The following is a 14,139-nucleotide window of genomic DNA, read 5'->3' as shown; positions in this document are numbered from 1 at the left end:
GACCTCCACACCGTCTTCACCCCCAAAAACTTCAAAGCCTCTGAAAGAGCCATTGTCCATAACACACTCCCTACTTAAACTGAAATACCACACCTTAAAAGCACCCACAATATGCTCACCCCTCACTGTCTTTAAGTTCACTAAGCCAATCCAATAGATAGACTTTTATCCCGCTCGAGCCCCCAATTTGTTATGGACCCGGGTTTAGAGAACCCCAAAGTGTATCATGGAGTTCACCTGACCCACAACTTTTAATAGATTGCGGTTATGGGGAGCATACGGCCCACTACAGGTGTGGTGCAGCAGAAAATCTAAAAGTAATTTTTAAAGCAAAACAATGTTTATTCTATGAACTCAGTTAACCTTTTTAAAACATACAGTGAACATCTTAGCAACCATCAATTCAAATACACCCCCCAAAGAATACAACACTCTAAGTAATCCTTAGACTTTCCTTTTAACATCCATAAGACAAAAATCCTTTTTACAGAAGTACATCTGGTTTAAATTCTCTACTGAAAGCAGTTATCACTCAAAATTCACCAAATGATCTAGAGATAGTCTCTAGATGAAAGAGATCAAAATTGGTTGGTTGCAACTCCAACACTAAAACAAAACCAAAAAACAGACACACCCAAGCTTGTCCTCAAAGTGAAACTAAAAAGCAAAGCCAAAGCTCCGCTCCACCCACACTCTGACATCACGACAGCCACTTGAGCAGACAAATATTTCTAAAAGTGACATTCCCATGACAGGCTTTAGAAGAGTGAGAGGGGATCTCATAGAAACTTACAAATTTCGGACAGGATTAGACAGAGTAGATTCAGAAAGAACGTTCCTGATGGTGGGAGAGTCCAGAACTAGGGATCATAGTTTGAGGATGAGGGGGGTCAATGTTTTAGGACTAAGTTGAGGAGAACTTTCTTCACTCAGAGTGGTGAATCTGTGGAATTCTCTACCACAGAAAATAGCTGAGACCAGGTTGTGTAATTTCAAGAAGGAATTAGATATAGCTCTTGGGGCTAGAAGAATATGGGGGGTGAAGGTGGAATCAGGGTATTGAACTTGATCAGCCATGATCATAATGAATGGCAGAGCAGGCTCGAAAGGCCGAATGGCCTCCTCCTGCTTCTTCTATGTTTTTATGTTAAATCCAATAATTGACTTATTAAACTGTGTCTTATTCAATTCTTTTATTATTCGTTTATATAACATAGAACATAGAACATAGAACGATACAGCGCAGTACAGGCCCTTCGGCCCTCGATGTTGCACCGACATGGAAAAAAAAAAAACTAAAGGCCATCTAACCTGCACTATGCCCTTATCATCCATATGCTTATCCAATAAATTTTTAAATGCCCTCAATGTTGGCGAGTTCACTACTGTTGCAGGTAGGGCATTCCACGGCCTCACCACTCTTTGCGTAAAAAACCCACCTCTGACCTCTGTCCTATATCTATTACCCCTCAATTTAAGGCTATGTCCCCTCGTGCTAGCCACCTCCATCCGCGGGAGAAGGCTCTCGCTGTCCACCCTATCTAACCCTCTGATCATTTTGTATGCCTCTATTAAGTCACCTCTTAACCTTCTTCTCTCTAAAGAAAACAACCTCAAGTCCATCAGCCTTTCCTCATAAGATTTTCCCTCCATACCAGGCAACATCCTGGTAAATCTCCTCTGCACCCGTTCCAAAGCTTCCACGTCCTTCCTATAATGAGGCGACCAGAACTGTACGCAATACTCCAAATGCGGCCGTACCAGAGTTTGGTACAGCTGCATCATGACCTCATGGCTCCGGAACTCAATCCCTCTACCAATAAAGGCCAACACACCATAGGCCTTCTTCACAACCCTATCAACCTGGGTGGCAACTTTCAGGGATCTATGTACATGGACACCGAGATCCCTCTGCTCATCCACACTACCAAGAATTTTACCATTAGCCAAATATTCCGCATTCCTGTTATTCTTTCCAAAGTGAATCACCTCACACTTCTCCACATTAAACTCCATTTGCCACCTCTCAGCCCAGCTCTGCAGCTTATCTATGTCCCTCTGTAACCTGCAACATCCTTCCGCACTGTCTACAACTCCACCGACTTTAGTGTCGTCTGCAAATTTACTCACCCATCCTTCTGCGCCCTCCTCTAGGTCATTTATAAAAATGACAAACAGCAACGGCCCCAGAACAGATCCTTGTGGTACGCCACTCGTAACTGAACTCCATTCTGAACATTTCCCATCAACTACCACTCTCTGTCTTCTTTCAACTAGCCAATTTCTGATCCACATCTCTAAATCACCCTCAATCCCCAGCCTCCGTATTTTCTGCAATAGCCGACCATGGGGAACCTTATCAAACGCTTTACTGAAATCCATATACACCACATCAACTGCTCTACCCTCGTCTACCTGTTCAGTCACCTTCTCAAAGAACTCGATAAGGTTTGTGAGGCATGACCTACCCTTCACAAAACCATGCTGACTATCCCTAATCATATTATTCCTATCTAGATGATTATAAATCGTATCTTTTATAATCATCTCCAAGACTTTACCCACCACAGACGTTAGGCTCACCGGCCTATAGTTACCGGGGTTATCTCTACTCCCCTTCTTGAACAAAGGGACCACATTTGCTATCCTCCAGTCCTCTGGCACTATTCCTGTAGCCAATGATGACCTAAAAATCAAAGCCAAAGGCTCAGCAATCTCTTCCCTGGCTTCCCAGAGAATCCTAGGATAAATCCCATCCGGCCCCGGGGACTTATCTATTTTCACCTTGTCCAGAATTGCCAACACTTCTTCCCTACGCACCTCAATGCCATCTATTCTAATAGCCTGGGTCTCAGCATTCTCCTCCACAATATTATCTTTTTCCTGAGTGAATACTGACGAAAAGTATTCATTTAGTATCTCGCTTATCTCCTCAGCCTCCACACACAACTTCCCACCACTGTCCTTGACTGGCCCTACTCTTACCCTAGTCATTCTTTTATTCCTGACATACCTATAGAAAGCTTTTGGGTTTTCCTTGATCCTACCTGCCAAAGACTTCTCATGTCCCCTCCTTGCTCGTCTCAGCTCTCTCTTTAGATCCTTCCTCGCTTCCTTGTAACTATCAAGCGCCCCAACTGAAACTTCACGCCTCATCTTCACATAGGCCTCCTTCTTCCTCTTAACAAGAGATTCCACTTCTTTGGTAAACCACGGTTCCCTCGCTCGACCCCTTCCTCCCTGCCTGACTGGTACGTACTTATCAAGAACATGCAATAGCTGTTCCTTGAACAAGCTCCACATATCCAGTGTGCCCAACCCTTGCAGCCTACTTCTCCAACCAACACATCCTAAGTCATGTCTAATGGCATCATAATTGCCCTTCCCCCAGCTATAACTCTTGCTCTGCGGGGTATACTTATCCCTTTCCATCACTAACGTAAAGGTCACCGAATTGTGGTCACTGTCTCCAAAGTGTTCACCTACCTCCAGATCTAACACCTGGCCTGGTTCATTACCCAAAACCAAATCCAAAGTGGCCTCACCTCTTGTTGGCCTGTCAACATATTGTGTCAGAAAACCCTCCTGCACACATTGTACAAAGAACGACCCATCCAATGTACTCGAACTATATCTTTTCCAGTCAATATTAGGAAAGTTAAAGTCTCCCATAACAACTACCCTGTTACTTTCGCTCTTTTCCAGAATCATCTTCGCCATCCTTTCCTCTACATCTCTAGAACTATTAGGTGGCCTATAGAAAACTCCCAACAGGGTGACCTCTCCTTTCCTGTTTCTAACCTCAGCCCATACTACCTCGGAAGAAGAGTCCCCATCTTGCATCCTTTCTACCACCGTAATACTGTCCTTGACTAGCAGCGCCACACCTCCCCCTCTTTTGCCCCCTTCTCTGACCTTACTAAAGCACCTAAACCCCGGAACCTGCAACAACCATTCCTGTCCCTGCTCTATCCATGTCTCTGAAATGGCCACAACATCGAAGTCCCAGGTACCAACCCATGCTGCCAGTTCCCCTACCTTATTTCGTATACTCCTGGCATTGAAATAGACACACTTCAAACCACAGACCTGAACACTGCCGCCCTCCTGCGAAGTCAAAACTGTGCTCCTGACCTCTCTACTCTCAATCTCTCGCACCCCAAAACTACAATCCAGGTTCCCATGCCCCTGCTGAATTAGTTTAAACCCCCCCAAAGAGTACTAACAAATCTCCCCCCCAGGATATTGGTGCCCCTCAGGTTCAGATGTAGACCATCCTGTCTATAGAGGTCCCACCTTCCCCAGAAAGAGCCCCAGTTATCCAGAAATCTGAATCCCTCCCGCCTGCACCATCCCTGTAGCCACGTGTTTAATTGCTCTCTCTCCCTATTCCTCATCTCACTATCACGTGGCACGGGCAACAACCCAGAGATAACAACTCTGTTTGTTCTCGCTCTGAGCTTCCATCCTAGCTCCCTAAAGGCCTGCCTGACATCCTTGTCCCCTTTCCTACCTATGTCGTTAGTGCCAATGTGGACTACGACTTGGGGCTGCTCCCCCTCCCCCTTAAGGACCCGGAAAACACGATCCGAGACATCACGTACCCTTGCACCTGGGAGGCAACATACCAAACGTGAGTCTCTCTCGCTCCCACAAAATCTCCTATCTGTGCCCCTGACTATTGAGTCCCCAATTACTAATGTTCTACTCCTTTCCCCCCTTCCCTTCTGAGCAACAGGGACAGACTCCGTGCCAGAGGCCCGTACCCCATGGCTTACCCCTGGTAAGTCGTCCCCCCCACAAGTATCCAAAACGGTATACTTGTTACTCAGGGGAACGACCGCAGGGGGTCCCTGCACTGACTGCTTCTTCCCAGTCCCTCTTACAGTTACCCATCTATCTCCAGTCTTTGGTGTAACTACTTCCCTGAAGCTCCTATCTATGACCCCCTCTGCCTCCCGAATGATCCGAAGTTCATCCAGCTCAAGCTCCAGGTCCCTAACACGGTTTTTGAGGAGCTGGAGTTGGGTGCACTTCCCACAGATGAAATCAGCAGGGACACTGACGGCGTCCCTCACCTCAAACATTCTGCAGGAGGAGCATTGTACTGCCTTCCCTGACATCCCCTCTAGATTAAAAAAAAAAAAAAACAAGAAAAAGAAAAAGAAAGGAAGAGCTTACCTGATATTACCTCAAACCCTGATCCTGCTGAAAGGTAAGCAAATTTAAAGGCACTCACTCACCTTCACGACAGGCCCCTGCTCCCGCTTCCCAACCACCGTGGGGTGGGGGGGGGTTGGTTAGAGGAGGAGGTAGGGTGGGAAACACTCACAAAGTGTTTCGGGTTTAACTGTCAGTTGCCAACAGCCCCTCCACAAACCACCTTCAACTTAGGCTGACCGCACTGCACGTATGCAAATTTCCCCAGAACAGCTGATCAGTAGCTCTGCTCTGCTGCCCTCTGCTGGTTGCTTGCCTTTACTCAAACTCCTTGGGTCTTCTTCGCAGGTTCACCTTCAACTTAGGCTGACCGCACTGCACGTATGCAAATTTCCCCAGAACAGCTGATCAGTAGCTCTGCTCTGCTGCCCTCTGCTGGTTGCTTGCCTTTACTCAAACTCCTTGGGTCTTCTTCGCAGGTTCACCTTCAACTTAGGCTGACCGCACTGCACGTATGCAAATTTCCCCAGAACAGCTGATCAGTAGCTCTGCTCTGCTGCCCTCTGCTGGTTGCTTGCCTTTACTCAAACTCCTTGGGTCTTCTTCGCAGGTTCACCTTCAACTTAGGCTGACCGCACTGCACGTATGCAAATTTCCCCAGAACAGCTGATCAGTAGCTCTGCTCTGCTGCCCTCTGCTGGTTGCTTGCCTTTACTCAAACTCCTTGGGTCTTCTTCGCAGGTTCACCTTCAACTTAGGCTGACCGCACTGCACGTATGCAAATTTCCCCAGAACAGCTGATCAGTAGCTCTGCTCTGCTGCCCTCTGCTGGTTGCTTGCCTTTACTCAAACTCCTTGGGTCTTCTTCGCAGGTTCACCTTCAACTTAGGCTGACCGCACTGCACGTATGCAAATTTCCCCAGAACAGCTGATCAGTAGCTCTGCTCTGCTGCCCTCTGCTGGTTGCTTGCCTTTACTCAAACTCCTTGGGTCTTCTTCGCAGGTTCACCTTCAACTTAGGCTGACCGCACTGCACGTATGCAAATTTCCCCAGAACAGCTGATCAGTAGCTCTGCTCTGCTGCCCTCTGCTGGTTGCTTGCCTTTACTCAAACTCCTTGGGTCTTCTTCGCAGGTTCACCTTCAACTTAGGCTGACCGCACTGCACGTATGCAAATTTCCCCAGAACAGCTGATCAGTAGCTCTGCTCTGCTGCCCTCTGCTGGTTGCTTGCCTTTACTCAAACTCCTTGGGTCTTCTTCGCAGGTTCACCTTCAACTTAGGCTGACCGCACTGCACGTATGCAAATTTCCCCAGAACAGCTGATCAGTAGCTCTGCTCTGCTGCCCTCTGCTGGTTGCTTGCCTTTACTCAAACTCCTTGGGTCTTCTTCGCAGGTTCACCTTCAACTTAGGCTGACCGCACTGCACGTATGCAAATTTCCCCAGAACAGCTGATCAGTAGCTCTGCTCTGCTGCCCTCTGCTGGTTGCTTGCCTTTACTCAAACTCCTTGGGTCTTCTTCGCAGGTTCACCTTCAACTTAGGCTGACCGCACTGCACGTATGCAAATTTCCCCAGAACAGCTGATCAGTAGCTCTGCTCTGCTGCCCTCTGCTGGTTGCTTGCCTTTACTCAAACTCCTTGGGTCTTCTTCGCAGGTTCACCTTCAACTTAGGCTGACCGCACTGCACGTATGCAAATTTCCCCAGAACAGCTGATCAGTAGCTCTGCTCTGCTGCCCTCTGCTGGTTGCTTGCCTTTACTCAAACTCCTTGGGTCTTCTTCGCAGGTTCACCTTCAACTTAGGCTGACCGCACTGCACGTATGCAAATTTCCCCAGAACAGCTGATCAGTAGCTCTGCTCTGCTGCCCTCTGCTGGTTGCTTGCCTTTACTCAAACTCCTTGGGTCTTCTTCGCAGGTTCACCTTCAACTTAGGCTGACCGCACTGCACGTATGCAAATTTCCCCAGAACAGCTGATCAGTAGCTCTGCTCTGCTGCCCTCTGCTGTACATTTTTATATATAGCTGAAAAACATACTCTCAATTGTTCATTTCCTTAACTATATGTCCACTTTCCCCTTTTTTTGTACATTTATCTGCCTGGTCAGTTAATTCCAGACATTAACAAGTCTCTGTGTAGTTAAATCTAACCAGTTTCTGCCATCTACTCTTTTATAAACCATGGGCTATGTCCACTGGTTTTAGACCATGTGGCAATTATCCGGGTTCAGCTTCTCTGTTCTCTTTAAGAACCTTGAATATTTGCTCTTTCTCGCCTTTTTGTCTCCAGATTGAGAAATTGTAAGTTCATCAAACTCTGTTTATAGTTCAAATGGTGGGCACGGCACAGTGGTTAGCAATGCTTCCTCACGGCGCCGAGGACCCGGGTTCAATCCCGGCCCGGGTCACTGTCCGTGTGGAGTTTGCACATTCTCCCTGTGTCTGCGTGGATCTCGCCCCCACAACCCAAATATGTGCAGGCTAGGTAGATTGGCCACGCTACATTTGCCCCTTAATTGGAAAAAATATATAGTTTTGAACACTTATGGTTTAACAGCCTCAAGTGCAACCTAACTTTAGTTGATGGTTCACAAAATCTTTTAGGGTATAATTGAACAGTGATTTGGGATTCTTTTCCAAGGCGGGGGCATTAGAGAATTTTTATTCATCCATGCATTTATTTTGTTACCTTCTAGGTACTCTGACTGCTGTTGAAAGCTTCGTATTAATAAAAACTGGACCTGAGGTTTGTCTCTTTTGAATAGTGACCGTGTTTTTCTGAGTCACAATGTTCTTGAAATGGTCAATTCTGGCATTTGTACTATTGGAGATTTGTATCCATCCAATTAACCAATGGTAAAAAACAGCTGTTATGTTAGCTTTGTGTTGCTTGTGGTTGAGTCAGGATCTGGTGCTTTCGGACAATGCTGGGGAGAATGGTACATTACACTTGCTGGAGGTGCATGTATGTGCACAACTTCAATTATCATCGCTGACTATTAACCATCTTACTTTCTGAATTTTTTGTATCAAATTAACTCCTTGTTCTGGCGTTTAAACATGCACTTGTGATTTTTAAAACTTATTTTGTGGGAAGTGGGTATCTCGCTGGTAAGGCTAGCATTTTTTGGCTGATCCCTAATTGCCCTTGAAGTGAGTGACTTGACCACTTCACCAGGGAGTTAAGAGTCAGCCACATTGCTGTGGGTCTACAATCACATGTAAGCCAGACCCATGCAAGGATCGCAGATTTTCTTCCCTCAAGTACATTCTACCAGCTACTGTGGTGGAATTTGAACCCGTGTCCTCCGAGCATCTGGATTGCCAGTCCAGTGACATTGCCACATCACTACCACCACCCCCCACAGAGTTTCGGGTACATTTTCATCATTTATTACGTTTTTAATCTTTTTTTTAAATTTCTTTTTTTTTAAATTAGAGTACCCAATTGTTTTTTTTCCAATTAAGGGGCAACTTAGCATGGCCAATCCACCTACCCTGCACATTTTTGGGTTGTGGGGGTGAAACCCACGCAGACACTGGGAGAATGTGCAAACTCCACACGGACAGTGACCCAGGGCCGTGATTCGAACCCGGGTCCTCAGCGCCGTAGTCAGCACTGCTAACCACTGCGCCACCGTGCTGCCCTGGTTTTTAATCTTTTAACCCCCCAACCTGGATCTCTTTATTTAAAAACTATTCATTTTAGGATGATTTTGATGGAGGAATGCGCTTTGAGAAGTTTTTAGTTAATTTATTGCTTTTCCACTTTCCAACCTGAATCATCCTCAAAATCTTCACAGTGAAGTACTTTGCATTGGTGGTTCAGTGGTAGAATTCTCGCCTGCCACGCGGGAGGCCCGGGTTCGATTCCCGGCCAATGCATCGCATCTCTTGAGCAGCACGGTAGCATGGTGGTTAGCATAAATGCTTCACAGCTCCAGGGTCCCAGGTTCGATTCCTGGCTGGGTCACTGCCTGTGCGGAGTCTGTACGTCCTCCCCGTGTGTGCGTGGGTTTCCTCCGGGTGCTCCGGTTTCCTCCCACAGTCCAAAGATGTGCGGGTTAGGTGGATTGGCCATGCTAAATTGCCCGTAGTGTCCTAAAAAAAAAGTAAGGTTAAGGGGGGGGTTGTTGGGTTACGGGTATAGGGTGGATACGTGGGTTTGAGTAGGGTGATCATTGCTCGGCACAACATCGAGGGCTGAAGGGCCTGTTCTGTGCTGTACTGTTCTATGTTCTATGAATGAATTACTTTTGAAATGTATTCACTGTTAAGTAAATAAATACAGCATACAACTTGTGCACAACAAGTCCTTATAGCAGGGGCTGGTTTAGCACAGTGGGCTAAATCGCTGGCTTTGAAAGCAGACCAAGGCAGGCCGGTTCAATTCCCGAACAGGCGCCGGAATGTGGCGACTAGGGGCTTTTCACTGTAACTTCATTTGAAGCCTACTTGTGACAATAAGCGATTTTCATTTCATTTCATTTTCAGATAGTTTCTGCCCCCTTCGTGGATGTTATTCTATATGAATTTTCCAGTAATTATATGGCAGGTGACAATGGGCCTTGGCAAATATTTGATAAAGGAATGCATTGTATTTTCAATATGAATTGGGCAGGCTGATTAAGAAAAGGTTTTCATTGTTTCAGAGCTCTTTAGTTTGTGTTTTCCGCTGGTGAGAACAGTTTCTATTTTAATAGGGGGCCAGTTTTCATGATGGAACTTGGCAGTCGGCCGTCCATGGAATGTCTGATCAGGACAATCTGAGGAAACTAAGGAGGCAGCTTGGACATAAACCCCTCCCAGTTATCGGGACCAAACTGAGACGAAGGTGAGAAAAGAGAAATTCTTCTGAAAATCTGTTGATGAAGTAACAGAAGTACTGTGCACTGCAGCAGAATGTGCTTTCTGTGGGTGATTACGCTTTGTACTCTGTTGACTGTTGTACATTACAATTTTGCATACAGATTGTAAATTATACCCGCAATGGAAGCAAATTATAATGTTGCTTCATTTGATTAAATTGAAGATTGCTCTCCCTTCCACAAACATCAAGTTGAGGATTGCTCCCTCTTCCACAAACATTCAATCCCTCCACCACCAACAAACAATGGCAGCCGTGTGTACCATCTACAAGATGCACTGCAGTAACTCACCAAGTTTCCTGAGACAGCACCTTCCAAACCCATGACCTTTACCTTCTAGGAGGACAAGAGCAGCAGATACCTGGGAACCCCAACGCCTGGAGGTTCCCCTTCAAGTTGCTCACCACACGGACTTGGAAATATATCACGCTCCTTCACTGTCGCTGGGGCAACATCCTGAAGCTCCCTCCCTCACAGCACAGTGGGTGTACCTACACCTGAAGGAAGGCAGCTCACCGCCACCTTCTGAAGGGTAACTAGGAATGGGCAATAAATGCTGGCCTAACTAGCGACGCTCACATTCCCTAAATAATGAATTTTGAAAAAAGATACAGCTGTAAATGCATACAAGTAACTTTCAGTTATGTTGCTTTCAAAAGCGATAGTGCATTTGAGAACAAAAATATGTAACAGCTTTAAGTTAGCCATTTCTCTAAATTGTAGAAATATTACCTGATTTTGAGCCTCTAACACTTTCAGAAAAAGCTCTGGATGTTTCCGCCTCGCCTTCCCTTTGCCACAGTGAACAATATGCCTGAATGTGTATATTTTTATTTCTGGCTAGCAACAGTATTTATCTTTTTCACTTTGGTCCCCTAATTTTCTTTGGGGTGCACACTTGTGTTTATACGAACACAAAGTGAATGTTTTATACAATGTGTGACTGGATCTAGATTTACCACGAGGAAAACTATTGGTTCAGAATTCGAAATGGCGAGTCATTTATAGATCTGACTCATCATTTACTTAATTCTAATGTGCTTTTTTTAAATGAACTGTGTTTAAAATATAAAATGTTACGTTTCTAGATAAAGAGTATGCCAGTGATGAAAAGTTCTGAATAAAAGGTACAATGGTATGTGCGTGTGTTTTTGAGGGAGAAGAGAGGTGTATTTAGTTAGCGATAGGGGACAGGTACAAAAAGATGGCTATTCTCCGTGATGAAGCAGTTTTTAAAAATGTTTGTTTGGAAAAGCTATTGGTTTTCATTCTGTGCTGTAAGCATACATACTTGGCCAAAGGCTTCCTTGAACTTGATGCTATTTTTTCTCCACAGAGGTTCAGTATTTTACAGTAATATAATGAATCAATATGCTATCCCATTCATGGGGTCCGATGCTTCTGTCGTCAAACGCACACAGCGTTACCTGCATGAGAACTTAAAGGAAAGTCCTGTAAGTACATTTTTAGTCTGCTTAAATCGTCTATCTCTGCATTGGAGTTCCTGGTCTGTTTGCTTTTTGTTTCTTAATACTTGAATTTTCATTGACTATGGCTTAGATGTTTAGAAATTAGGTAAAATGCAATTCTCATGATTTCAACCCGCAAAGCTGAGGCTGTTTTACTTGCTATAATAGTTCACCATGTGGAGTTGGCTGTTGCTACAGAACCTGCGTAATATTGTTGGAATTTTTTCTCTGCTGCCAAAAAAAAAGAGATGCCCGTTCAGCTTTATGGCCTTATGTGGACTCTGTATGAGCACTTCTGGCTCCAATACAAGGGGGTAGATCTCCAAACAAAAAAACTGCAGCAAACATTTGTCAGTTCGAGAAGCATCTGTGAAGGGAACAGTCAGGTTCACTGGGTGTAAACGACTCTTCAACAGTGAAAAGTTAGAGGTGGGAAGCATGTTAATACAAAAGTGGGGTGGGCGAGAGGAGGAGAATAATGACGCAGGATTCCTCAGTAGTGATGTAAAAGATCATCTCCATTCAATAATGGATAAAAGAATCAAAATATTAAAGAAAGGATATTACTGACGAATACAATGGAGAAAACCTGAACATGCGCACGCATACACACGTCAGAAAAATTAAATGATTTGTAAGTTACTAAAGAAGACCATTAATGTTATTTTACAAGAAAGCTTACTATAGGCAGCCCACCTCCATTTCATTTGTCTTGTGTGTTGTCAGTATCACGACTGGAGAGAGAGAACAAAAGAGAAAAGGGAGAACGTGATCTTGAGGGAATTTCAGATTGCAGCAGCAATTTGGAGTCTAATCTGTTTGGTTGAACACATCTATTTTCAATTTTTAAAAGTAAATTTCGAGTATCCAATTTTTTTTTCCCCAATTAAGGGGCAATTTAGCGTGGCCAATACACCTTCTCTGCACATCTTTTGGGTTAGGGTGAGACCCATGCAGACACAGGAAGAATGTGCAAACTCCAGCAGTTATTTTCAATTGATGGACAGCACTTCTAAAGTAAAGAATTTTTTAGACCAATAGAATCCCTACAGTGCAGAAGGAGGCCGTTCGGCCCATCGAGCCTGCAACGACCCTATGAAAGAGCACCCTATTCTGGGCCAAATCCTCCGCCCTATCCACTTAACCTTTTGGACACTAAGGGGCAATTCAGAATGGCCAATCCACCTAACCGGCGCATCTTTGCACTGTGGGAGGAAACTGGAGCACCCGGAGGAAACCCACGCAGACACAGGTCCGTGACGCTGTGAGGCAGCAGTGCTAACCACTGTGCCAGCGTGCCAAAACTTTATGGTTATACCCATGAATACATCCTTTCAACTTTTGGGAATTTCTTCAATATATTTTATAGTTTGTTGCTATAGTCCCATTTGATGACTTTGCTTAACTCTAGGTCCAATATGGTGCCTATGCTGCTGTGGGTGGAATGGGCTCAGTCATATTGCTGATGATAGCTGGTTTATTCTTCTGGTGCTTCACAAGGTGTAGATTGGGAAGAAAACTCCTCATCAAAGTAAGTGGCTTGGATCAATGATTTTCACAAAAGTATTATAGTACTATTTATAACTTCTTTAAAAAAACGTTTGTAACCTTTTGAACTTTTGGGAATGTACTGCTCCAAATAATTTTTATTGCCTTCTGTTTACCATGTAGTATCCAGAGTTTTTCTCAGCTGGATATTTTACAAGACAAGGGCCAACCAAAAAACAGGTTTGTTAATTTTCCCCTTCCCTTTATGCTTCTTATTGTATTAAGCTTGTGTAACCCTAGCCAGGATTTTGCAGACGGTGGGATTTCCCTTCCCGCCATTAGAAGAGTCAGTGGGAAATACCTCCTGTAGGCACTGTCTGAACTGCAGCCATTTCATGCTCCAACGAGTGTATTTGGCTTCAGGCTCCCACACACAAGAAAGACCTGCGTCAGAGAACTGCACGGCAATCGGATTGACCCCCAATTCTACAGTCCTTGCAGCGCCAGAAGCTGCAGTGGACAGGACTGGAACTGCACGCAGGTCCTAGAGCTCTCGACCCAGGAGGCAGGACCCAGGTAGGTTTTGGGGGTCTTGGGGCAGAGTGCGGACATGAGGCCCAGGAGGGTGGGCAGAGGGGCTTGGGGTGTTGGTGGGGAGGCCAGGGGGAACTCCCACAGCTTAAGGACGTGGAGGTTACTCGATGTTAAACCGAGGCTGCTGGTGCAGGGCTCCCAACTCCCCTTCCTGCCTGAGGACTGAGTAGTGTTAATTTTTGGCTTTTCTCCGTGCCCCCAAACTGCTGCTAGCCTGAAAATTGAGGTTGGGTGGTCAGTAATTGGCCACTTAAGCGTCTCATTTGGAGCAAGAGTGGGCGGGGCTTCCGTAAAGTTGCACAGGGGTCATGGCAGGCGAAAACCCATTGTGTAGGCCATCTGAGAAATTTCACTTTTTTTTTAAATTAAGGGGCAATTTAGCATGCACATCTTTTGGGTTGTGGGGGCGATACCCACGCAAACACGGGGAGAATGTGCAAACTCCCCACGGACAGTGACCCAGAGCTGGGATCAAACCTGGGACCTCGGCATCGGGAGGCAGCAGTGCTAACCACTGTGCACCATGCTGCCCTAGAAATTGCACATTCACCCCCATAA

General features: G+C 45.5%; 1 protein-coding gene and 1 non-coding gene across 2 annotated transcripts in view; both read left to right on the top strand.

Annotated features, from left to right (window-relative positions):
* The window catches only part of sccpdha.1 (saccharopine dehydrogenase a, tandem duplicate 1), a 38,703-nt gene that overhangs the window by 17,747 nt on the left and 6,817 nt on the right, over positions 1 to 14,139 (top strand). Inside the window, exons 6-10 of the mRNA XM_038815418.1 lie at positions 7,859 to 7,908; positions 9,866 to 9,996; positions 11,367 to 11,484; positions 12,911 to 13,030; positions 13,171 to 13,227. Coding sequence (XP_038671346.1) covers positions 7,859 to 7,908; positions 9,866 to 9,996; positions 11,367 to 11,484; positions 12,911 to 13,030; positions 13,171 to 13,227 — 476 coding nt within the window. The remainder of the gene's footprint in view (positions 1 to 7,858; positions 7,909 to 9,865; positions 9,997 to 11,366; positions 11,485 to 12,910; positions 13,031 to 13,170; positions 13,228 to 14,139) is intronic.
* Positions 8,977 to 9,047, top strand: trnag-gcc. Its single transcript has one exon. It is a non-coding gene; the product is annotated as a tRNA-Gly (tRNA).

The sequence above is a fragment of the Scyliorhinus canicula genome, chromosome 1 (genome assembly GCF_902713615.1).
Source record: "Scyliorhinus canicula chromosome 1, sScyCan1.1, whole genome shotgun sequence".
NCBI classification, from domain to species: Eukaryota; Metazoa; Chordata; class Chondrichthyes; order Carcharhiniformes; family Scyliorhinidae; genus Scyliorhinus; species Scyliorhinus canicula.
This window is presented reverse-complemented; position numbering and strand designations above follow the sequence as displayed.